Source organism: Mycteria americana, chromosome 25, assembly GCF_035582795.1.
Source record: "Mycteria americana isolate JAX WOST 10 ecotype Jacksonville Zoo and Gardens chromosome 25, USCA_MyAme_1.0, whole genome shotgun sequence".
NCBI lineage: Eukaryota > Metazoa > Chordata > Aves > Ciconiiformes > Ciconiidae > Mycteria > Mycteria americana.
The window spans coordinates 3,772,373-3,797,057 of record NC_134389.1 but is presented as its reverse complement, the minus strand read 5'-3'; the positions used below and the strand labels follow the sequence as shown (position 1 = coordinate 3,797,057).

General features: G+C 55.3%; 2 protein-coding genes across 4 annotated transcripts; both read right to left on the bottom strand.

Annotated features, from left to right (window-relative positions):
• Positions 1-66: 66 nt before the first annotated feature.
• Positions 67-9,391, bottom strand: LOC142420750 (uncharacterized). The gene is made up of 13 exons (XM_075524964.1): positions 9,374-9,391; positions 8,617-9,201; positions 6,127-6,233; positions 5,794-5,878; positions 4,941-5,025; positions 4,281-4,342; positions 4,037-4,077; positions 3,686-3,782; positions 3,034-3,118; positions 2,348-2,460; positions 1,582-1,749; positions 1,130-1,219; positions 67-323 (listed from the first exon to the last, which is right to left on the bottom strand). Exons 1-13 carry the CDS (start codon positions 9,389-9,391, stop codon positions 192-194), a joined length of 1,668 nt encoding a protein of 555 aa, XP_075381079.1. The 3' UTR covers positions 67-191.
• Positions 9,330-16,528, bottom strand: LOC142420692 (sperm-associated antigen 4 protein-like). 3 transcript variants are annotated; one of them, XM_075524875.1, is made up of 12 exons: positions 15,775-16,524; positions 15,391-15,497; positions 15,058-15,142; positions 14,205-14,272; positions 13,545-13,606; positions 13,301-13,341; positions 12,950-13,046; positions 12,298-12,382; positions 11,612-11,724; positions 10,846-11,013; positions 10,394-10,483; positions 9,330-9,587 (listed from the first exon to the last, which is right to left on the bottom strand). In XM_075524875.1, the coding sequence occupies exons 1-12, from the start codon at positions 15,894-15,896 to the stop codon at positions 9,456-9,458; spliced, it is 1,170 nt and encodes a 389-aa protein (XP_075380990.1). In that variant the 5' UTR covers positions 15,897-16,524; the 3' UTR covers positions 9,330-9,455. The 3 variants fall into 3 exon arrangements, with proteins under 3 accessions (XP_075380990.1, XP_075380988.1, XP_075380989.1); XM_075524873.1 differs by having other exon boundaries at positions 15,391-16,524; XM_075524874.1 differs by lacking the exon at positions 13,545-13,606 and having other exon boundaries at positions 14,205-14,289; positions 15,391-16,528.
• Between the last annotated feature and the right edge of the window lie 8,157 nt (positions 16,529-24,685).

Here is a 24,685-nt window from a genome sequence, read left to right as displayed (position 1 = left end):
CCTTTTTCTTCCTGAGTCCCAGCAAAAGATCCTTGTTCAGCCAGGCCGGTCATCTTCCCCGCCGGTTCGTCTTACGGCACATGGGGACAGCCTGCTCCTGCGCCTGAACCGATCTGAACTGCCTCATCATTGCTTTTTTCCCCCTCCTTTTCTTCTTTTTGTTTTTTTGTCCTTCTTTTTCTTCTCTGGTTTCAGTCGACGCTTTCTGGTTTTGCCATCTTCCCATGAACCTGCACTCGATAAATGCAGGTGTACGCTGGGTTTCCCCAGTTGCTCTTCACAAGAAGTTTGATATATGAAAAGGCTCTGGGAAGCGGCGCGTTCTGTGAAGAAAAGAGGGAAAAGGAAACGGAGGTGTTAAGAGCGACGGTGCAATCAACGTATCTCCCGCTGCTAGCCCTGCTCCTGCTCAGGAACAAGCTCCCAAAAGTGGGTGGGAGCGGCTGTGGACATCTAGGCTCACTGCTGGTACCCGGCCTGCTGGGGAGGCTGGGGACACGGGAAGGGGGAAGGCACCTGGCATTCTCTGCATGCCGGCCCGGCTGGGGCTGCGTCTCCCTTCCCTCTGCCCCTTTCTCTCTGCTGCTTGCTCTGTGCCAACGGAGAGGCCAGGGAGGCGCTCCTGTACGTGGGGCAGCTGGTGTGCAACGCCCCCAAGCTCCCGCTGTCTGCTCTGCCTGCCTTCCTCCTGGCAGGCGCGAGAGCAACCGGGAGAGAAGGGGCAGGCTACGCTGGGAGGAGAGGACGCTGTCCAGCCTGCCAGCAGGCCACAGGATGGAGCAATGGTGCTGCCCGACGGCTTTCGCCACCAGGCGTCCCTGTTTCTCCACGGCACAAAGACAGTCGCTTTGGTGGAGTGGCCGTGTGTGCAGCTGGCTCTGCTGAAGGCAGTGGCTGGAGCCAAGGGTCTCTCAGGACTCGTGCTCCCTCGGGCGTGACCCTGCCCTTGCTATCCTTTTGCTACCAGCACCGCATGCTGCTACTCAGCCCTCCCAACCCCGCCAGGTCTCTCTCGGCGGTGGTCCGGGCCCCTGCGCCCAGGGAGAAAGCATTCACGCTCTTCCTGCCACGGACTTGCAGGCAAACCTGTTTTGCTCCCTGGCATCTTGCCCCCGCGCGTGGACCGTACCTTCAGAGGGAAGGTCTGAATGGCCTCTTTTGCCACGTTGTACATGAACGTCCCAAGGAGAGCTTCCTCTTCCCCGTCCGCATCCAGTCCCTCAGGGGCAAAGCACAAGCAGAGCAGCTCAGACTCGTCCCGACAAAGAGGGAACGTACGCGCTGGGTCAGCCCTGTTATCTACCCAGCCTCTCCTGGGGCTCTAGCAGTAGTCTAGCACTGGTTAGGGTGGAGCTCAGTCGCTGCCTTGAGTTTTGGTCAAGAACCCTGAGGTGCTCTGGCCAGAATAAGTCTTGAGAGGCATGAAATCTCTACAGCCCTTCGAGTATCCCGCTAGGGCACTGCGGTGCTCAGGAGAGAGCAGGACACAAACCTCAGAGGACGCACAAAAGCAAGCAAGTCCCTGTCATGGCTTTCCCCCAGGGCCAGATGCCAGCCACAAGCCCCCAGCAAGAGACTTACAAAGACAGCGACGTCTCTGGGGGCGCTGATGACAGTCCCAGATGGAGAGACGTCTTTGGAGATGTGCTGCACACTGACGGCAGTCAGATGGACTCGTGCCGGCAACCTGATGACCACCTGGCCTTGATGCCCTTGGAGGGGCCAGCAGTTTCCTGGGGAAACATCCGGCTGCAACCAGAACGCGAGAGCAAGGAAGTGTGAGAGAGCATCGGGGCCGACACAACTGCTCATGCAGCTTGAAGCATAGGCGCCAGTGCGTCTGTGGGGTCTGTTTCAGCTCGAAAATGAGGCGGGTGTGAGGAAATGGACAGAAGCAGAGGGCCGCCTTCCCTGCCTGACAAAGGGGGCTCTCAGTTACTATGGAAAAGAGGAGAATACCGGTCATGCAACCACCCTAGTCAGGGCCTTACAGAAACACCTCTCTGCCCAGTGGCGCTGCAGGGCACCTCCTGCCTCCCACCCCCGAAAAGGCGCTGTTAGGGATGAGTGTGGAAACGGGGTCACCAGGGAGAAAGTCTTTCACCCAGCTGTGACAGAGGACTGTGGGCAAGATGCAGCAGTTCAGCTCAGTTCAGCTCTCTTCCCCTGCTGAGGGCAACCACTGATTTCTAGCAAGCCCAGCCCTGTGTTCGAGCTTTGGTTTCAGGAACCTGAGCAACACTGTGGGCTTGAGCAGTACCACTGGACTGAGGGGAGAGCCCCTGAGGTCGGTCCCCGACTCCACAGGAAGGAAGGAAACCAGCACCGCTGATTTCTGCTACGATACCTGCAAAATAGTATCAGGAGGGTTGGCAGTGCGAAAGAACCATAAAACCCTGCAGATCCACTCCTTTTTGCAGTCGTAGGTCTCGGAAGTTCTCTGCATGTCAATGGTGGCACCTGTAAGGAAGGGAGAGCAGATGACTGCAAGAGGCCACAGACTAGGAGGACTTGGCGGTGCTCCGACACTATTTCTGACGCTGCCGGCCGGCTCCACATCTGTCAGTCCCGTCCTCATCACCACGCTGGTGGGGGTGCCCAGCGGCGCAGGGCAATGACGGCATCCATGTGCCTGGTGACTGCTTCTCTCACAGCGCCACGAGGAGGTGGTCTGAGGGTGCTGGGAGACAGCAGGCGCCCATGTGAATGACAGCAGACCAAAGCTGAGGGCTTGCTGCGTGTGGGCAGCAAAGGATGACCCAGCCGTTCCCTTTCCAAATGCAGCGGAGAGGAAGAGAGCCCCTCCGTCGGCACAGGAACGCGTGCGGGGGCAGCACCAGAGGCACCCGCGCAGAGGCCGAGGGCAGGACTGGGAGGGAGGCTGAGAGAACCACTCCGCCACAGCCTTGCTCTTGGACCCCATGAAGCATTTAAGCTCCCCCACTTTGGAGAGCAGCGCCTGGAGCACAGCCTCCTTTGGGGAGTGCTGCAGACAAGCACAGGGCAAGGAGACTGGGCTGCTTGTGTCCATACCAGAGCTTTTCAGGGCCCAGTCAGACGTCTTGACGTAGACTTCCGAAGCCATATCGGACACGGCCTGGTTCACTTCCCAAACTTCCTGGGAAAGCCATGAAAGAACAGAGAAAAGGACCACTTCAGCGTGGCTACTAGCGCCCGGAGAAGCAAAGAGTCAGCGTCAGAAACGCAAGGCAAGCCTTGTCCACAGAGCTGAGAGACTCTCAGCTGCTGACGTGAGCCACGAGGACTGAGGACCACTATCTGTGGCCACGGCCATGGCCCTGAGGTGGGTTGACGAGGGTCCCCACACCCTCGTCCCCACCCGCCACGCTCTCCAGGTCAGCTGGGAGACGGGCTAAGGCCCTGCCAGCAATGGCTGGCCCCGTGAGCGTGCCTGGGACTCACCACTGCCTCAGGGGCCCGGCCAGAGCAGCCAGAGGCACCAGCATGCAAACGGAAGGATGTCGGGAGTCCTCCGCTGCCTGAAGCGGCCCGGCTAAACTGGGCCCGGAGGAGGGCCCTCTGTGCAGCGCAGAAGCTCGCCCAGCAAGCCCCTGGCAAAGGCTGGCTTGCCACGGTCAGCCGTCTGAGCCCACCACTGATCCCAAGGAGTGCTTTCTCAGGGGTTCTGCCCAGCCAAGCCTCCTTCCCCAAAATGCAGCGTCACCTTCTTCCCACTCCTGATTTCCGCCGTCAGTTGAGCCACCTCCTGCAGCAGAAGCTGCATCTTTTGGGTTTGCTCCGCCAGCAAAGCGCGCGAGCTCCTGCAGGAAGAGGAAAGCAGATCTTGTCAGAGAGCCGCCCATCCCCTCTGGGGAGCATCTGAGCTCAGCAAGGAGCAGAGACACACGTGCTTTCCCTGCTTCGCGAGTGCTTGCCTTCCTCACCAGGTTGAGCAAAAGGCAAAGGCAGGAGGGAAGGACGGGAGCCCTGGCTGTTAGGAAAACGAGTGCAGGTAGCACGAGGTCGGCTGACGCTTCTGCACAGACCCAGTTCCAGCTCAGGAAACACCTCTTACCTCAGGATCTTCAGTTGTGCTGCAGACGCACATGTCAGCTCCTGAAAGGGAAAAACGCTCCGTTAGAGAATCTACCACCAGAGCTGCCGGGGCTTCCCAGGAGAGGCTTCCCTAGGAAGACACGGCAAAAGCTGCTGCTTCTTTGGGTCACCCTGCGTGGAAGCAGAAGAGCCCGTGTGATTTATGCAGCCACTGTCGGCAACGCTCCCTTGCAGGAGGTGCCTGTCCCACAAGAGGCACCGACCTCTATCAGTCCCTTTGCCCGCGTTGTCCACACCGGCAGTGAGGTCCCGCAGTAAACACCAGCTGCAATTCACATCACCAAGAGACAGTTATTGGAGTAGGGTTGCCAGCGATCCCTGCAGTCGCGCTGTCTCCTCCCTGTTGCCTCGGGGGTGGGGCAGCAGGTTAGCTCAGGAGGTGGGGAACGTGGGGTGGAGAGAGGGGACGCGCCTCTGACCGGGAGCCATCACCCCAGGTGTCAGGGGACTGCGCAGCCGTGAGCTTCAGGTGTGCTCGGTGCCCCGGAACGAGTCCCCATTTCCCCTCACTGCTTCAGGCTGCTGGGGCTGCTTGGGCTAGGAGAGGTACCTCTCCATCGGTCCCCCTGCACGGCCCCTCTGGGAATCCCCAGTTGAGGCTGGGAAATACATGGGGCCTTCTCTCACAGACCTGCAGACTAAGCAAGCCATTTGGTCCCCTGGCCAGAGCAGCAGCATGGCTGGCAGACTAACACCTCTTACTGGTAGTGCAAAAGCAAGTCCCAGTCAAGGACATACTCAGGAAGCACTTGGGCCACGGGAGTTTCCACAGGTACGCGCCAAAAAGGAAAGCTGGCCAGCTGAAAGCTGGCATCCAGCACAGCCAGGCTGGCGCTTTCAGATGTTTGCTCACGCAAACTCACCAAGAGCCAGTGGGAGCAACAAGAAGACGACTTCCAAGAACCTCTTCTTCTGCAGGGCCATCTTTTGCCTGAAAAAGAGGGAGTCCTGTGGCTGTCAATGAGCCAACTCTTGGGCAAACCCCTTCACAGGTGCATTTCCCTTTTCAGGCTGAAAAGCCACCATTTGGGAAGCCTGCTGCTGACAGAGAGCTCACACAGCAGCGCCCAGGAGGAACACGGTTTCTGTCCACACCGCTCAACACTGCCGGCAGCTCTTCCCCAAAGGAAGAGCTCCAGGAGCACCTTCCGAACGGGAATGAAAAGAATCCCGGGAAGTAAAGAGGTCGAGCAAATGAAGACTGCTTTTCAGCAGTCTTTCTGGCGTGGACCTTGCTCCCTCTTTGGCTGTGAGAACGGGCTGAGAAAGCAGGCCCGTTCTCACTTGTGATCACACAGATCTCTCTTAGGGGTGTTTCTCCGCACAGCTGGGAAGCGCCGGAGCCTTGTCCGGCTTTCCTCCCAGAGCCCTCCCCGACCGGTGCTGTCTCTTGCCAGAGCTGGGGAAAACCCTTCCCCTGCGGAGGCTTGGCTCTGCACCCGAGCGTCTGGCTACGCGGCAGTCTGTCCTACCACAGCCAAAGTTTGGGCATCCGGCAAATCAAATGCACGGGAGTGAGACTACCGAGGGGCTTTGCCCTTGGTTCTCCCTGAGAACGGCCACAGCACGAGCAGCACCCGAGCTTCGCCGCCTGAGTGGCGCTGGGCAGCGCTGGGCAGCTGGCTGGGGAACACCCCGGGCTCTCCCCTTTGCTTGCACTCGCCCTCGGACATCCCCCTTCTCGCCCCGTCCACAGCAGAAACATGTAGTACGTACGTGGTGAAGACGCACATGCTCATCAGATGTCTCCACAGGGAGACAAGGGCACCTGCTGCATGGCAAGCAAGGCCGAAGACCGTCCCTGGGCAAAGAAACCAGAGAAAAGTTAGGCCTGTGTCTTGAGGTCTCTTCTCCAGGATGCCCAGCCACGCGTGTTTTGGCTCCCTGCGGGGAGGCGACACCGAGCCCTATGCCCTCCCTCCCTGGGGCGAAGAGCAGGGCAGCCTGCACTTCTCCTGCCACTTGCGACGTTTGGCCAGAGCTCTGGCACAGCGCAGCTCTCCGACTTCACCCCCGAGGACTTCAGAGCAAGCAGCAGTGCTAACTCACTTGCAGCTTCTGTGGCCTTCTTGCGCCACTTTGCAGGCCCTTGACCGGCTGAGCTGGGAGTTGACCGCAAAAAGCGTGCCACCAGCTCCACCTCCGTGCAGAGGCTCCTGTAGGAGGAACAAGAGAAATGCTTGTTGCCCACCGTCCCCACGCTGTGTGAGCCGAGGCCCTTGCCAGAGGTCGGCCTCGGGAAGCCTCCCAGGGGACATGCCAGTTGCAGCGAGAGAGGGCAGCACAGCTGGGCGGCTGCCAGGGGTCCCCCCTCTCCTTTCCCCATCCTTTGCTTCACAGGCCTGCAGTGGGAGAAGAGGAAGCAAGCTGGCAGCAGCAGGCCCTGCTACCACCCCAACCTGACACCCCAGGCAGGAGCAGCCCACTTCGTACCTACTCGTCTGGCAGCGGCTCGGGCCTGCTGCCTCCCCTGCCGGCTCTCGGTCGGCCGTGTTCCCCAAGGAGCCTTTTGAGGCCCCTTGGCATCTTCTCCGGGGTGCCTTTCTCCTCGCCATCTCTGGGCAAAGGCAGGCTCCTCGCTCAGCTCCTCCGCCTCAGCCCCAGCAGTGTGGCCTGTCCAGGCAAAAACAGCTCCAGCAGCAGCCCCACGCTGCCCTCCAGCAGGAGCGCGCCTGCCCGGGGCAACAGCCACACGGCAGCTGTGGGCTCCTTCCCCGCGCGCCACAGGGCTGTGTGGGCGGCCGGCTCTGACCTCACAGTCACATGGCTCTGACGTCACAATGGGGCTCCCCAGGGCTGAGCAGGGCGGGGAGACCCTGTGGGGGCTCCCCTGGGGCAACAAGGCGGCCGCCCACCCGGGCACAAACGGAGCCTCGACAGAGAGTAGCGAGATCTAGAACGGGCATGTTCAGGGGGTGAGGAATGGGGTTTCCGACAGGCCCGTCAGACAGGCTCCCCACACCCATTTTATGAAATTATGGGTTAATCAACAAACAGACAGCCTGGTTGCTGGGAAGGTGCTGGACCAAATTGTTCCTCCGCTCCTCTGGCCCCCACTATTGGGAAAGTAATGGAGAAGCTCCCGACCCCCGGCCCTGGGAGCCCCAAAGAGCTGCCCCAAGGATTGTTGGTCGACCCGCAACCCCCGCCTGCAGGCTGCCCAGTAGCCATGTCAGCGGGCACTCCCCGCCCTCCCCCCGGTGGACCTTCTTGCGCACCCCGCTTTGGAGACAAATCTTCTACACCGTAGAATCATAGAATCATAGAATCATTAAGGTTGGAAAAGACCTCTAAGATCATCTAGTCCAACCGTCAACCCAACATCTCCATGCCTACTAAACCATGTCCCCGAGGTGCCACGTCCACAGGTTTTTTGAACTCCTCCAGGGATGGTGACTCCACCACCTCTCTGGGCAGCCTGTTCCAATGCTTGACCACGCTTTGAGTAAAGACATTTTTCCTAATATCCAATCTAAACCTCTCCTGACGCAACCTGAGGCCATTTCCTCTCGTCCTACCGCTAGTTACGTGGGAGTAGAGACTGACCCCACCCTGCTACAACCTCCTTTCAGGTAGTTGTAGAGAGCGATAAGGTCTCCCCTCAGCCTCCGCTTCTCCAGACTAAACAATCCCAGGTCCCTCAGCCGCTCCTCAAAAGACTTGTTCTCCAGACCCTTCACCAGCTTCGTTGCCCTTCTCTGGACACGCTCCAGCCCCTCAATGTCTCTCTTGTGGTGAGGGGCCCAAAACTGAACACAGCATTCGAGGTGCGGCCTCACCAGTGCCGAGTACAGGGGCACGATCACTTCCCTACTCCTGCTGGCCGCACTATTCCTGACGCAAGCCAGGATGCTGTTGGCTTTCTTGGCCACCTGGGCGCACTGCCGGCTCACGTTCAGCCGGCTGTCAGCCAGCACCCCCAGGTCCTTTTCCGCCAGGCAGCTTTCCAGCCACTCCTCCGCAAGCCTGTAGCGTTGCATGGCGTTGTTGTGACCAAAGTGCAGGACCCGGCACTTGGCCTTGTTAAACCTCATACAATTGACCTCGGCCCATCGATCCAGCCTGTCCAGATCCCTCTGCAGAGCCTTCCTACCCTCGAGCAGATCGACGCTCCCGCCCAATTTGGGGTCACCTGCAAACTTACTGAGGGTGCACTCAATCCCCTCATCCAGCTCATTGATAAAGATATTAAACAAGACTGGCCCCAAAACTGAGCCCTGGGGAACACCGCTTGTGACCGGCCGCCAACTGGATTTAACTCCGTTCACCACAGCTCTCTGGGCTCGGCCATCCAGCCAGTTTTTTACCCAGCGAAGAGTACACCCGCCTAAGCCATGAGCTGCCAGCTTCTCTAGGAGAACGCTGTGGGAGACAGTGTCAAAGGCTTTACTAAAGTCCAGGTAGAAAACATCTACAGCCTTTCCCTCATCCACTACGCAGGTCACCTGGTCGTAGAAGGAGATCAGGTTGGTCAAGCAGGACCTGCCTTTCGTGAACCCATGCTGGCTGGGCCTGAACCCCTGGCTGGCCTGCACATGCCTGTTGAGCGCACTCAAGGTGAACCGCTGCATAATTTTCCCCGGCGCCGAGGTCAGGCCGGCAGGCCTGTAGTTCCCCGGATCCTCCTTCCGGCCCTTCTTGTCGATGGGCGTCACACTGGCAAGCCTCTGGGACCTCCCCTGTTAACCAGGACCGCTGATAAATGATGGAGAGTGGCTTGGCAAGCTCCTCCGCCCGCTCTCTCAGTACTCTCGGGTGGATCCCATCCGGCCCCATAGACTTGTGAGTGTCCAGGTGGCGTAGCAGGTCGCTAACTGCTTCCTCCTGGATTACGGGGGGTTTATTCTGCTCTCCGTCCCTGTCTTCCAGCTCAGGGGGCTGAATACCCTGGGGATAACTGGCCTGACTATTAAAGACTGAGGCAAAGAAGGCATTAAGTACCTCAGCCTTTTCCTCATCCTTGGTGGCAATGTTCCCCCCCGCATCCAATAAAGGAGGGAGAGTCTCCTTGGCTCTCCTTTTGTTGTTAATGTATTTGTAAAAACATTTTTTATTATCTCTTACAGCAGTGGCCAGCTTGAGTTCTAGCTGGGCTTTTGCCTTTCTAATTTCCTCTCTGCATGACTTGACGAGACCCCTGTACTCTTCTTGGGTTGCCTGCCCCTTCTTCCAAAACTGGTAAACTCTCCTTTTTCTTCCTGAGTCCCAGCAAAAGATCCTTGTTCAGCCAGGCCGGTCATCTTCCCCGCCGGTTCGTCTTACGGCACATGGGGACAGCCTGCTCCTGCGCCTGAACCGATCTGAACTGCCTCATCATTGCTTTTTTCCCCCTCCTTTTCTTCTTTTTGTTTTTTTGTCCTTCTTTTTCTTCTCTGGTTTCAGTCGACGCTTTCTGGTTTTGCCATCTTCCCGTGAACCTGCACTCGATAAATGCAGGTGTACGCTGGGTTTCCCCAGTTGCTCTTCACAAGAAGTTTGATATATGAAAAGGCTCTGGGAAGCGGCGCGTTCTGTGAAGAAAAGAGGGAAAAGGAAACGGAGGTGTTAAGAGCGACGGTGCAATCAACGTATCTCCCGCTGCTAGCCCTGCTCCTGCTCAGGAACAAGCTCCCAAAAGTGGGTGGGAGCGGCTGTGGACATCTAGGCTCACTGCTGGTACCCGGCCTGCTGGGGAGGCTGGGGACACGGGAAGGGGGAAGGCACCTGGCATTCTCTGCATGCCGGCCCGGCTGGGGCTGCGTCTCCCTTCCCTCTGCCCCTTTCTCTCTGCTGCTTGCTCTGTGCCAACGGAGAGGCCAGGGAGGCGCTCCTGTACGTGGGGCAGCTGGTGTGCAACGCCCCCAAGCTCCCGCTGTCTGCTCTGCCTGCCTTCCTCCTGGCAGGCGCGAGAGCAACCGGGAGAGAAGGGGCAGGCTACGCTGGGAGGAGAGGACGCTGTCCAGCCTGCCAGCAGGCCACAGGATGGAGCAATGGTGCTGCCCGACGGCTTTCGCCACCAGGCGTCCCTGTTTCTCCACGGCACAAAGACAGTCGCTTTGGTGGAGTGGCCGTGTGTGCAGCTGGCTCTGCTGAAGGCAGTGGCTGGAGCCAAGGGTCTCTCAGGACTCGTGCTCCCTCGGGCGTGACCCTGCCCTTGCTATCCTTTTGCTACCAGCACCGCATGCTGCTACTCAGCCCTCCCAACCCCGCCAGGTCTCTCTCGGCGGTGGTCCGGGCCCCTGCGCCCAGGGAGAAAGTATTCACGCTCTTCCTGCCACGGACTTGCAGGCAAACCTGTTTTGCTCCCTGGCATCTTGCCCCCGCGCGTGGACCGTACCTTCAGAGGGAAGGTCTGAATGGCCTCTTTTGCCACGTTGTACATGAACGTCCCAAGGAGAGCTTCCTCTTCCCCGTCCGCATCCAGTCCCTCAGGGGCAAAGCACAAGCAGAGCAGCTCAGACTCGTCCCGACAAAGAGGGAACGTACGCGCTGGGTCAGCCCTGTTATCTACCCAGCCTCTCCTGGGGCTCTAGCAGTAGTCTAGCACTGGTTAGGGTGGAGCTCAGTCGCTGCCTTGAGTTTTGGTCAAGAACCCTGAGGTGCTCTGGCCAGAATAAGTCTTGAGAGGCATGAAATCTCTACAGCCCTTCGAGTATCCCGCTAGGGCACTGCGGTGCTCAGGAGAGAGCAGGACACAAACCTCAGAGGACGCACAAAAGCAAGCAAGTCCCTGTCATGGCTTTCCCCCAGGGCCAGATGCCAGCCACAAGCCCCCAGCAAGAGACTTACAAAGACAGCGACGTCTCTGGGGGCGCTGATGACAGTCCCAGATGGAGAGACGTCTTTGGAGATGTGCTGCACACTGACGGCAGTCAGATGGACTCGTGCCGGCAACCTGATGACCACCTGGCCTTGATGCCCTTGGAGGGGCCAGCAGTTTCCTGGGGAAACATCCGGCTGCAACCAGAACGCGAGAGCAAGGAAGTGTGAGAGAGCATCGGGGCCGACACAACTGCTCATGCAGCTTGAAGCATAGGCGCCAGTGCGTCTGTGGGGTCTGTTTCAGCTCGAAAATGAGGCGGGTGTGAGGAAATGGACAGAAGCAGAGGGCCGCCTTCCCTGCCTGACAAAGGGGGCTCTCAGTTACTATGGAAAAGAGGAGAATACCGGTCATGCAACCACCCTAGTCAGGGCCTTACAGAAACACCTCTCTGCCCAGTGGCGCTGCAGGGCACCTCCTGCCTCCCACCCCCGAAAAGGCGCTGTTAGGGATGAGTGTGGAAACGGGGTCACCAGGGAGAAAGTCTTTCACCCAGCTGTGACAGAGGACTGTGGGCAAGATGCAGCAGTTCAGCTCAGTTCAGCTCTCTTCCCCTGCTGAGGGCAACCACTGATTTCTAGCAAGCCCAGCCCTGTGTTCGAGCTTTGGTTTCAGGAACCTGAGCAACACTGTGGGCTTGAGCAGTACCACTGGACTGAGGGGAGAGCCCCTGAGGTCGGTCCCCGACTCCACAGGAAGGAAGGAAACCAGCACCGCTGATTTCTGCTACGATACCTGCAAAATAGTATCAGGAGGGTTGGCAGTGCGAAAGAACCATAAAACCCTGCAGATCCACTCCTTTTTGCAGTCGTAGGTCTCGGAAGTTCTCTGCATGTCAATGGTGGCACCTGTAAGGAAGGGAGAGCAGATGACTGCAAGAGGCCACAGACTAGGAGGACTTGGCGGTGCTCCGACACTATTTCTGACGCTGCCGGCCGGCTCCACATCTGTCAGTCCCGTCCTCATCACCACGCTGGTGGGGGTGCCCAGCGGCGCAGGGCAATGACGGCATCCATGTGCCTGGTGACTGCTTCTCTCACAGCGCCACGAGGAGGTGGTCTGAGGGTGCTGGGAGACAGCAGGCGCCCATGTGAATGACAGCAGACCAAAGCTGAGGGCTTGCTGCGTGTGGGCAGCAAAGGATGACCCAGCCGTTCCCTTTCCAAATGCAGCGGAGAGGAAGAGAGCCCCTCCGTCGGCACAGGAACGCGTGCGGGGGCAGCACCAGAGGCACCCGCGCAGAGGCCGAGGGCAGGACTGGGAGGGAGGCTGAGAGAACCACTCCGCCACAGCCTTGCTCTTGGACCCCATGAAGCATTTAAGCTCCCCCACTTTGGAGAGCAGCGCCTGGAGCACAGCCTCCTTTGGGGAGTGCTGCAGACAAGCACAGGGCAAGGAGACTGGGCTGCTTGTGTCCATACCAGAGCTTTTCAGGGCCCAGTCAGACGTCTTGACGTAGACTTCCGAAGCCATATCGGACACGGCCTGGTTCACTTCCCAAACTTCCTGGGAAAGCCATGAAAGAACAGAGAAAAGGACCACTTCAGCGTGGCTACTAGCGCCCGGAGAAGCAAAGAGTCAGCGTCAGAAACGCAAGGCAAGCCTTGTCCACAGAGCTGAGAGACTCTCAGCTGCTGACGTGAGCCACGAGGACTGAGGACCACTATCTGTGGCCACGGCCATGGCCCTGAGGTGGGTTGACGAGGGTCCCCACACCCTCGTCCCCACCCGCCACGCTCTCCAGGTCAGCTGGGAGACGGGCTAAGGCCCTGCCAGCAATGGCTGGCCCCGTGAGCGTGCCTGGGACTCACCACTGCCTCAGGGGCCCGGCCAGAGCAGCCAGAGGCACCAGCATGCAAACGGAAGGATGTCGGGAGTCCTCCGCTGCCTGAAGCGGCCCGGCTAAACTGGGCCCGGAGGAGGGCCCTCTGTGCAGCGCAGAAGCTCGCCCAGCAAGCCCCTGGCAAAGGCTGGCTTGCCACGGTCAGCCGTCTGAGCCCACCACTGATCCCAAGGAGTGCTTTCTCAGGGGTTCTGCCCAGCCAAGCCTCCTTCCCCAAAATGCAGCGTCACCTTCTTCCCACTCCTGATTTCCGCCGTCAGTTGAGCCACCTCCTGCAGCAGAAGCTGCATCTTTTGGGTTTGCTCCGCCAGCAAAGCGCGCGAGCTCCTGCAGGAAGAGGAAAGCAGATCTTGTCAGAGAGCCGCCCATCCCCTCTGGGGAGCATCTGAGCTCAGCAAGGAGCAGAGACACACGTGCTTTCCCTGCTTCGCGAGTGCTTGCCTTCCTCACCAGGTTGAGCAAAAGGCAAAGGCAGGAGGGAAGGACGGGAGCCCTGGCTGTTAGGAAAACGAGTGCAGGTAGCACGAGGTCGGCTGACGCTTCTGCACAGACCCAGTTCCAGCTCAGGAAACACCTCTTACCTCAGGATCTTCAGTTGTGCTGCAGACGCACATGTCAGCTCCTGAAAGGGAAAAACGCTCCGTTAGAGAATCTACCACCAGAGCTGCCGGGGCTTCCCAGGAGAGGCTTCCCTAGGAAGACACGGCAAAAGCTGCTGCTTCTTTGGGTCACCCTGCGTGGAAGCAGAAGAGCCCGTGTGATTTATGCAGCCACTGTCGGCAACGCTCCCTTGCAGGAGGTGCCTGTCCCACAAGAGGCACCGACCTCTATCAGTCCCTTTGCCCGCGTTGTCCACACCGGCAGTGAGGTCCCGCAGTAAACACCAGCTGCAATTCACATCACCAAGAGACAGTTATTGGAGTAGGGTTGCCAGCGATCCCTGCAGTCGCGCTGTCTCCTCCCTGTTGCCTCGGGGGTGGGGCAGCAGGTTAGCTCAGGAGGTGGGGAACGTGGGGTGGAGAGAGGGGACGCGCCTCTGACCGGGAGCCATCACCCCAGGTGTCAGGGGACTGCGCAGCCGTGAGCTTCAGGTGTGCTCGGTGCCCCGGAACGAGTCCCCATTTCCCCTCACTGCTTCAGGCTGCTGGGGCTGCTTGGGCTAGGAGAGGTACCTCTCCATCGGTCCCCCTGCACGGCCCCTCTGGGAATCCCCAGTTGAGGCTGGGAAATACATGGGGCCTTCTCTCACAGACCTGCAGACTAAGCAAGCCATTTGGTCCCCTGGCCAGAGCAGCAGCATGGCTGGCAGACTAACACCTCTTACTGGTAGTGCAAAAGCAAGTCCCAGTCAAGGACATACTCAGGAAGCACTTGGGCCACGGGAGTTTCCACAGGTACGCGCCAAAAAGGAAAGCTGGCCAGCTGAAAGCTGGCATCCAGCACAGCCAGGCTGGCGCTTTCAGATGTTTGCTCACGCAAACTCACCAAGAGCCAGTGGGAGCAACAAGAAGACGACTTCCAAGAACCTCTTCTTCTGCAGGGCCATCTTTTGCCTGAAAAAGAGGGAGTCCTGTGGCTGTCAATGAGCCAACTCTTGGGCAAACCCCTTCACAGGTGCATTTCCCTTTTCAGGCTGAAAAGCCACCATTTGGGAAGCCTGCTGCTGACAGAGAGCTCACACAGCAGCGCCCAGGAGGAACACGGTTTCTGTCCACACCGCTCAACACTGCCGGCAGCTCTTCCCCAAAGGAAGAGCTCCAGGAGCACCTTCCGAACGGGAATGAAAAGAATCCCGGGAAGTAAAGAGGTCGAGCAAATGAAGACTGCTTTTCAGCAGTCTTTCTGGCGTGGACCTTGCTCCCTCTTTGGCTGTGAGAACGGGCTGAGAAAGCAGGCCCGTTCTCACTTGTGATCACACAGATCTCTCTTAGGGGTGTTTCTCCGCACAGCTGGGAAGCGCCGGAGCCTTGTCCGGCTTTCCTCCCAGAGCCCTCCCCGACCGGTGCTGTCTCTTGCCAGAGCTGGGGAAAACCCTTCCCCTGCGGAGGCTTGGCTCTGCACCCGAGCGTCTGGCTACGCGGCAGTCTGTCCTACCACAGCCAAAGTTTGGGCATCCGGCAAATCAAATGCACGGGAGTGAGACTACCGAGGGGCTTTGCCCTTGGTTCTCCCTGAGAACGGCCACAGCACGAGCAGCACCCGAGCTTCGCCGCCTGAGTGGCGCTGGGCAGCGCTGGGCAGCTGGCTGGGGAACACCCCGGGCTCTCCCCTTTGCTTGCACTCGCCCTCGGACATCCCCCTTCTCGCCCCGTCCACAGCAGAAACATGTAGTACGTACGTGGTGAAGACGCACATGCTCATCAGATGTCTCCACAGGGAGACAAGGGCACCTGCTGCATGGCAAGCAAGGCCGAAGACCGTCCCTGGGCAAAGAAACCAGAGAAAAGTTAGGCCTGTGTCTTGAGGTCTCTTCTCCAGGATGCCCAGCCACGCGTGTTTTGGCTCCCTGCGGGGAGGCGACACCGAGCCCTATGCCCTCCCTCCCTGGGGCGAAGAGCAGGGCAGCCTGCACTTCTCCTGCCACTTGCGACGTTTGGCCAGAGCTCTGGCACAGCGCAGCTCTCCGACTTCACCCCCGAGGACTTCAGAGCAAGCAGCAGTGCTAACTCACTTGCAGCTTCTGTGGCCTTCTTGCGCCACTTTGCAGGCCCTTGACCGGCTGAGCTGGGAGTTGACCGCAAAAAGCGTGCCACCAGCTCCACCTCCGTGCAGAGGCTCCTGTAGGAGGAACAAGAGAAATGCTTGTTGCCCACCGTCCCCACGCTGTGTGAGCCGAGGCCCTTGCCAGAGGTCGGCCTCGGGAAGCCTCCCAGGGGACATGCCAGTTGCAGCGAGAGAGGGCAGCACAGCTGGGCGGCTGCCAGGGGTCCCCCCTCTCCTTTCCCCATCCTTTGCTTCACAGGCCTGCAGTGGGAGAAGAGGAAGCAAGCTGGCAGCAGCAGGCCCTGCTACCACCCCAACCTGACACCCCAGGCAGGAGCAGCCCACTTCGTACCTACTCGTCTGGCAGCGGCTCGGGCCTGCTGCCTCCCCTGCCGGCTCTCGGTCGGCCGTGTTCCCCAAGGAGCCTTTTGAGGCCCCTTGGCATCTTCTCCGGGGTGCCTTTCTCCTCGCCATCTCTGGGCAAAGGCAGGCTCCTCGCTCAGCTCCTCCGCCTCAGCCCCAGCAGTGTGGCCTGTCCAGGCAAAAACAGCTCCAGCAGCAGCCCCACGCTGCCCTCCAGCAGGAGCGCGCCTGCCCGGGGCAACAGCCACACGGCAGCTGTGGGCTCCTTCCCCGCGCGCCACAGGGCTGTGTGGGCGGCCGGCTCTGACCTCACAGTCACATGGCTCTGACGTCACAATGGGGCTCCCCAGGGCTGAGCAGGGCGGGGAGACCCTGTGGGGGCTCCCCTGGGGCAACAAGGCGGCCGCCCACCCGGGCACAAACGGAGCCTCGACAGAGAGTAGCGAGATCTAGAACGGGCATGTTCAGGGGGTGAGGAATGGGGTTTCCGACAGGCCCGTCAGACAGGCTCCCCACACCCATTTTATGAAATTATGGGTTAATCAACAAACAGACAGCCTGGTTGCTGGGAAGGTGCTGGACCAAATTGTTCCTCCGCTCCTCTGGCCCCCACTATTGGGAAAGTAACGGAGAAGCTCCCGACCCCCGGCCCTGGGAGCCCCAAAGAGCTGCCCCAAGGATTGTTGGTCGACCCGCAACCCCCGCCTGCAGGCTGCCCAGTAGCCATGTCAGCGGGCACTCCCCGCCCTCCCCCCGGTGGACCTTCTTGCACACCCCGCTTTGGAGACAAATCTTCTACACCGTAGAATCATAGAATCTTCTTCCAAATTTGGTAAAAATCTCTATCTCACTGTCGCCACAGCCCATGCAATCACTGGACCTTTTTCTGTTTTGGAGCTGGGCTGTGGCAACAGTGAGATAGATAGAGAATGATGGACCGTTAGGAGGCTAGGCAAGTGTAGAGCCGCTATATCTGTGGGGCTATGAATGCACTGCCAAGGGACAGTGAGGACCAGCAACATCTTTCATTCTTGGCACCTTTTGTGTGGAGCAATCAGTGGACATTTTTTGATTTTGGGGCTGGGCTGTGGCGAGAGTGAGATAGAGAGTGTTGGACCCTTACGAAGCTATGCAAGTGCAGAGCCCAAATCTTTGTGGGGTTGTGAATGCGGTGCCAAGGGACAGTGAGGTCCAGCAACAGCTTTCAGTCCTGGCACATTTCGTGTGGGAGCAGTCGCTGGACTTTTTGAATTTTGGAGCTGGGCTCTTGCGAGAGTGAGATAGTGTTAGACCATTAGGTGGCTAGGCAAGTGCAGAGCCCCAGTGTTTTTGGGGCTGTGAATGCGGTGCCAAGGGACAGTGAGGACCAGCAACAGCTTTCAGTCCTGGCATGTTTGGTGTGGGAGCAGTTGCTGGATGTTTTCAGTTTCCTCACAGCCATCTGCCAAAGTGTTTTGTCCTGCTGTGGAGGGAGCTGAAGTTCTGGTTAGCTGCCCCATACTCCACCAGGGTAGTTTTCCAAAGAGTTCGGTGTATGCTGAAGGTAGTTCCATGCCTGATAGGTCCCTGGGACTCCTCCCAGGCTTTTCGTGGACCCTTTTCTTTTCCTCTGGAGGCAAATGAATTCCCAGGTCATAGCCCCAGAATCTTTTAAGATTGCTACCCAAAGAGCATTGTGTGTGTTGGGGGCAGGTCCCTTCCTGGTTTTTGCATGAGGACTTTATGCATACATCTGCCTGATTGTTTTAATTTTCTTTATATATAGCTACAGTCCCAGGTAGCAGCACCACAATTTTCCTAGTTAGTTAGATGAAGAATTTTCTTTGTGTTGGAGGCAGGTCCATGCCTGGTAGCTCTTCAGGAATCATTCAAAGAATCTCCAGAATGTTTTGGCCTCCCCTGGATGCAGCTGAATCTCGCAGGTAGCCATCTCAGAGTTTTCCAAGGTAGCTACCCAAGGTGTTTTATGTATGCTGGAATCAGGTCCATGCCAGGTAGCTCTCTGAGGCTCCTCCCAGGCATCTCCAGGAGCCTTTGGTTTCATCTGGAGACCAGAGAATTCCCTGGTAGCAGCCCCAGACTTTTCTAAGGTAACTACTTGAACAGCAGTGTGTATGTTGGTGGAACGTCCATGGCCAGTAGCTCCCCAGGACTCCTGCCAGGCATCTCCAGGGGTGTTCTGGCCTCCTCTGGAGATAGGTGAATTCCCAGGTAGCAGTCCCAGACTTTTTTAGAGTAGCTATCCAAAGAGCATTGTGTATGTTAGGGAAGATCCATGCCCCATAGTGCTTCTGGACCACTCGCAGGCAGCTCCGGTATGTTTTGGCCTCCCCTGGAGATAGCTGAATTTAGCAGGTAGCAGCCCCAGACTGCTCCAGGGAAGCCACCCAAGGAGTTTTCTGCATGTTGGTGGCACGTCCATTCTCTGTACCTTACTGCTAGTCCTGCCAGGCAGCTTTGGAGTGTTTTGCCTTTCCCTGGAGACAACTGAAGTCCTGGACAGAAGACGCATATTACTCCTAGGTTGTTGCCTGAAGAATATCCTTCATGTTGGAGGCAGGTCTATGCCCAGTAGCTGCCCAGGACTCCTCTCAGGCATCTCCAGGAACATACAGATTTCTCTGGAGACACCTGAGTTCCCAGGCAGCAGCCCAAGACTCTTTGAAGGTAGCTATGCAAAGAGCATTGTGGATGTTGGGGGAAGGTCTATACTCGGTAGCTCTCCAGGAATTCTCCCAGGCATGTTGAGGATTGTCTTGGTCTCCTCTGGAGAAAGCTGAAGTCCCAGGTAGCAGCCCCAGACTCCTCCAAGGTAGCTACCCAAAGCTTTTTGTCCATGATGGAGGCAGGTCCAAGCCCAGTAGCCCCCTGGGATTCCTACCAGGCAGCTCCAGGAGTGTGTTGGCCTCCTCTGGAGACAGGTAAATTTCACACGTAGCAGCCCCAGACTCTTTCAGGGAATCAACTCAAAGAGTTTTGTCAATGTTGGGGGATGTTCCATGCCCTGTAGCTCTCTGGGACTCCTCCCAGGCTGCTTTGGAGTTTTTTGGCCTTCCTTGGATATAGCTCAAGTGTTCAGTAGCAGCCCCAGAGTCTTTCCAGTTAGTTACTTGAAGAGCTTTCTTCATATTGAAGGCAAGTCAATGCCCAAGATCTCTCTGGGACTCCTCTAGGCATTTCCAAGAGTGTTTTGGCTTCATCTGAAGACAGGGGTAGTAGCCCCAGACTCCTCCTAGGTAGTTAGTTGAATTGCTTTGTCCATGTTAGAGGCAGGTCCATGCCTGGCATCTCCCCAGGAGTCCTCCTAGGCATCACCAAGAGTGTATTCACTTGCCCATGGAGATGGCTGAAGCCTTGGGTAGCAGCCCAAGAATCCTCCCACGTAATTTGTTGAAGAGTTTTCTTCATGTTAAAGGCAGGTCAATGTCTGGTAGCTCCCCGTGACTCCTCCCAGGTATCTCCAGGAGCATGTTGGCCTGTGCTGGAGAAAGCTGAATTCCCAGGTAGCAGCCCCAGACTCTTCTGCAAGTAGCTACCCAAAGAGCATTGTGTATGTTGGGGGAAGGTCCATGCCCCATAGCTCCTTTGGACTCCTCACAGGCAGCTCCTGAATGTTTTGGCCTCCCCTGGAGACAGTGGAATTTCACAAGTAGCAGCCCCAGAGTCCACCCAAGGAGTTTTACCAATGCTGGAGGCAGGTGCATGCTCTGTACCTTGCTTGGGATTCCTCCAAGGCAGCTTGGGAGTGTTTTGACCTTCCCTGGAGACAGCAGAATTTCATTGGCAGCAGCCACAGACTCCTTTAAAGTTGCTAGCCAAGACAGTTTTTTTCCATGTTGGAGGCAGTTCCATGCTCTGTAGCTCCCCAGGACTTCTCCCAGGCAGCGCCAGGAGTGTTTTGGCCTTTTCAGGAGATGGATGAGTTCCCAGGTAGCAGCCCCAGACTCTTCCAAGGTTGCTAGCCAGGCATTTTGTCCATGTTGGAGGCATGTCCATGCTCTGTACCTTGCTAGGACTCCTCCCAGGCCAGGGTGTTGGAAATGAGGACGCTTGTGCTGTGCAGGTGCTTGTGATGTCACTTGTAGCTGAGTAGGTGTTAGGGCAGAAGCAGGCCCCTGGCTTGTGCAGCTGCTTGTGATTTCATGTTCCCAAGTAGTTGATAGGGCAGGAGAAGATCCCTGGTTTGTGCAGCTGGTTATGTTGTCACTGATGGCTGAGTAGCTGATAGGACAGGAGCTTGCAGCTGGCTTGTGCATCTGCTTGTAATGTCACTGGTGGCTCTGTAGCAGTTACGGGAGGAGCATACATCTGGCTTGTGCAGGTGCTTATGACGTCACATGTACATGAGCAGGCGCTAGGGCAGAAGCGGGCCACTGTTGTGCTACTGCTTGTGATGTCGCATGATCCCAAGTAGGAGATAGGGTATCAGGAGGCCCCTGGCTTGTGCGGCTGCTTGTGATGTCACTGGTAGCTATGTAGCTGTTAGAGCAGGAGCATGCAGCTGGCCTGTGCAGGTGTTTGTGATGTCAAATGTACATGAGTAGGTGATAGGGCTGGAGCAGGAACCTTCTATGTGCAGGTGCTTATGATGTCACAGGTGCCTGAGTAGGTGATAGGGCAGGAGCAGGCCCCTGGCTTGTGCAGCTGCTGGTGATGTCATAGGTGGCTGAGTAGGTGATTGGGCAGGAACATGCACCTGGCTTGTTCAGGTGCTTGTGATATCACCAGTGGCTGAATAGGTAATTGGGTATGAATGGACAGCTGGCTTGTGTAGGTGCTTGTGATGTCACATGATCACAAGTAGGCAATAGGGCAGGAGCAGGCACCTGGCTTGTGCAGGTGCTTGTATTGTCACAGGTGGCTGCATAGCTATTAGGGCAGGAGCATGCAGCTGGATTCCACAGGTGTTGGTGATGTCACATGTGCCTGAGTAGGTGATAGGGCAGAAGTGGGCCCCCAGCTTGTGCGGCTGCTTGTGATGTCCGTTGTAGCTGAGTAGGCTCTGTAACTATTAGGGCAGGAGCAGGCTCCTGGTTTGTGCAGGTGCTCATGATGTCATGTTCCCAAGTAGTTGATAGGGCAGCATTTGATAGAGCTGGTTTGTGCAGCGTTATGGAAATTACGCATGCCACCCACCATAATAGGGTTCGACTCTAGGTTTCCGCTGAATCAATAAGCCGAAAGATAGATTATTCTATAAAAGTACTTTTTATTAATGGCACTGCTTCTCAAACTGGATGCCTCTGAAGTGGGACCCCAAACAAAGAAATCCCAAAGGAGCAGAATATTTATTGCCTCTCAGATGTGAGCACAGTTGAGTCAGCAAATGTTACAACACTGAATACAAACAAACAGTATTACAAAGTTCATTATAAAAATCAATAACCCAAAAGAATTTGTTTTGCCCAGGCTCCTAGATCTGGTACCCAGGAGATGAGCCAAGACCATACTTCTTGGAATGCTGCTGAACTATTGTCCAGTTGTACAGACTTAGATATTCTTTTTACCTGTGTTAAGCATAGTGAAGGTTAGTAACTTTACCTGTAGAATTTCCATAATTTCCTTACAGGGATGCTTGTAAAGATCAAACGCTTGGAAGTTTCAGGTCCAAGTACCTCTGGAAAAGAAATTCAAATGGTTTAAGTTTCTAAAACAGTGGCTGCAGTAGATCCTTCCTCCACCAGTAATTGTTCATCCACTGAACGATCCTCCAGCAACTGTTTAACGTGTGAGTGGTGAATCCAAGCTTCCTTTCCTGTAAATTTTACAGCAAAGTAAGAACTTAATAAGACAGTATACGGCCCCTCCCACCTGGCTTCCAGTTTAGATTTACAGGAAAATACTTTTAATAAAACTCTATCCCCAGGCTGCAAATCATGTACCTGTATCTCTGGAGGGGTGGGTTGGTACCACTGAGCATGATACCTTTTAATTTTGAAACTTTCTTTAGATGTTTTTGTATCCCCAATACAAATTTGGTAACTTGTTCACCTCCACCTAAGAGGCTGGTCCTAGCAGGAACAAAGGTCCTGGATATAGCTAAGTGTCTGCCAAACACTATTCTTGTTGATGACAACCTTAGAGGTTGGCAAGGGGTATTTCCAATATCCCAATATCCTATAGTACTAGTCCTAAAACTTCAGGCCATTTCAAACCTACCTGACTACAAGTTCAAGTAATTTTATTATTTCTTTTAATTTCGTTAGAGCTTTTGGTATGAGCTGGACGGTGTACTACAGCGATTTCCCTTGGAAGCTTAATAGCTTCCAACAGCATTCAGATTTCAGTTCCATTAGAAATATTCTTTTCCACCAAGGTAAGGAACTCTCGTTCTTTCCATATCATAGATGTTGCATGATACATTCCAAAACCATATTTAGAATCAGTATAGATAGTTACCCGCTCATTAGGTCCCCACCAGACTGCTCTTGCTAATGCAGTTAATTCAGCCTCTTGGGCACTCACTGAGGGTTGTAGAGGTTCTGCTTTAGGTACCTCTAAGTTTCTCACCACTGCATAGTCCGTGTGCCGTTTTTCATTCATGTAGTACGAAGATCCGTCGGTGAAAACTGTTAGAGCCGAGTTCTCTAGAGGGTGATCTCGCAGATCTCCCCACAGACGGCTGGAGTGAAACACTAGTTTAGCACATATTGCAGCTCACCATCAGAGGGAACAGGCAGTAAAGCTGCTGGATTCAAAACATTACATCTTTTTAAAGTAATATTATCTGCATACAAAATCGTTAATTCATAGTGATGTGCTCTTTGTGGGGACAATGCTTGTGTAGCATGTTGCTTAAGAATCAGTTCTACTTCATGGGGGACATACACAGTTGTTGGATGACGCAGGACTAATGGTCTGCTTTTTTCTATGATAGTCACTGTTGCAGCTATCGCTTTAACACAGGAATGATTCCCTGCCGCTACAGGGTCCAGATGAGTTGAGTAATAAGCCACAGGGTGGTGGTGTGGACCTAGCTGTTGACTCCGCTAGCTACTCCTTTGTTCTCATGCACAAATAGTTCAAAGAACTTGGAGTAATCCAGAAATCCCAGTGCCGGAGCAGGAGCTAACACTCCTTTTATAGCTTGGCAAGCCTTTTCTCTCTCTGGACCCCACTGTATAGGCTGGACTTCCTCTGCCTTCGTAGTGTCTCTCAATGGCTTACTTAACTCCCTTAACCCCAGTATCCAGGATATGCAGTATCCTACTGCACCTAAAAATCCTCGCAGTTGTTTGTTACCGGTCGAGGTATTTCTACAATAGCCTGGACCCATTCTGGGTCTACTAATCTTTGTCCTTCTGTTAATATGAATCCTAAATATTTTACTTCCTGCTGACACAGCTGAAGCTTAGAAAGATATGCACGGTCACCTTTTTCTGCTAAAGCAGTACATAGACAAATAGTATCTTTCAACCAATCCTTGTATGTCTTACTAGCAAGTAACAAATCATCTACATATTGTACAAGTATAGAACTTCCAGGTAATATAATATCTTTCAAGTCATCTTTAAGCAAACAGGATAACATTGTAGGAGACCCAGTGAACCCTTGGGGCAAGACAGTCCATGTTCATTGTTGGCCCTCCCACATAAATGCAAACAGATACTGGCTGTCTTCTGCTATAGGAATACTATTTTACCCACAATTTGACCCTTATGATTCAGTTTAGTACTCCAACACCCATATATACCCCAAGAATCGTCTGAGTCTCCCTCCTCCCACCATTGCTGTTCGATGATATTCATCTGATTCCTCCCAAACCTGGGGCCCTGGGGCCCTCTCAGCCTCACAGGACATTCCTGGTTCCTATGCCCTGTTCCCCACAATAAGCGCAACAGTCATTAGCTCCCACACAGCAATCACGTTCACTTTGATTCCAACTACCCTCTCTTCCCGGCCTCTGCCTCTACTTTCTCCAAACCCTTCCCTCAACACAGCCACAAACATAACTTCCTCTGACGTCTCTTTTTCCTTAACCCTTTCTTCATCTCAACCATTGTATACAAATGTAGCCAAACACACTACCTTGTCCATTGACTTCCCTGGCCAGTTTGAGGGCATGTTTAGGAAAATATTTTTTAATATCTGGAGCTGTTTGATCCACAAAAGTAGAGACCATTAGAGGTCTATTAGCTTCTGCTTCTGGGTCTATTCTTCCTCCAAACATTCTGACTTGTTTACAAGCAATCTAGAGAGAAAAGCTGAGGGGTGTTTCTCAGGCTTCTGTTGACACTCCCTTATTTTAGACCAATTTGCAGGGTTTTGTCCTGCCAAATGCACAGCCTCTTCTAAGCCTTGTCTGGCTAATTATAATTGTCTGTAGTCTGCATCTACTTTACGATACCACCCAGGATCCACAGTTGAGCTGTCCGGGCAGCTGCATCTCTCCCTTGTTCTGCCCAAAGACGGTTCACATCAAGAACTGCATGCTTTTTGTCTGGGGTGAACAGGGCTTCAAGGAGCATCTACACATTTCCCCAGGTAGGGTCATATGGCTGCAGTATTCCCTTCACAACTTTGTAACACTCCAAAATGGAAAGAACCCTCTCTTGTATTACTAACCTCTTTTTCTGTAATAAAGGTGGAGGGTAGAGATTCCTGGATTCATCACTCCCATGTAAAAACAGGGAGAAGGCGGTAAAAATTGATCCTACGACAGAAACACCTAATTCGTAAAAATATGCCTTCACAAATAGTTATTCAGAACAGAGAGGCCTTAAATTACATTTTAGCAGTACAAGGTGGTGTATGTGCCCTAATTAATACTAGCTGCTACTTTTCTGTCAATCAAAATCAATGAATATAAACAGATATTGAACAAAATAAAACTTATTTGCAAGTCTTACATGAGGTAAGACAAGAACAAACTTTGATGCTTTAAATTGGCTAACATCATA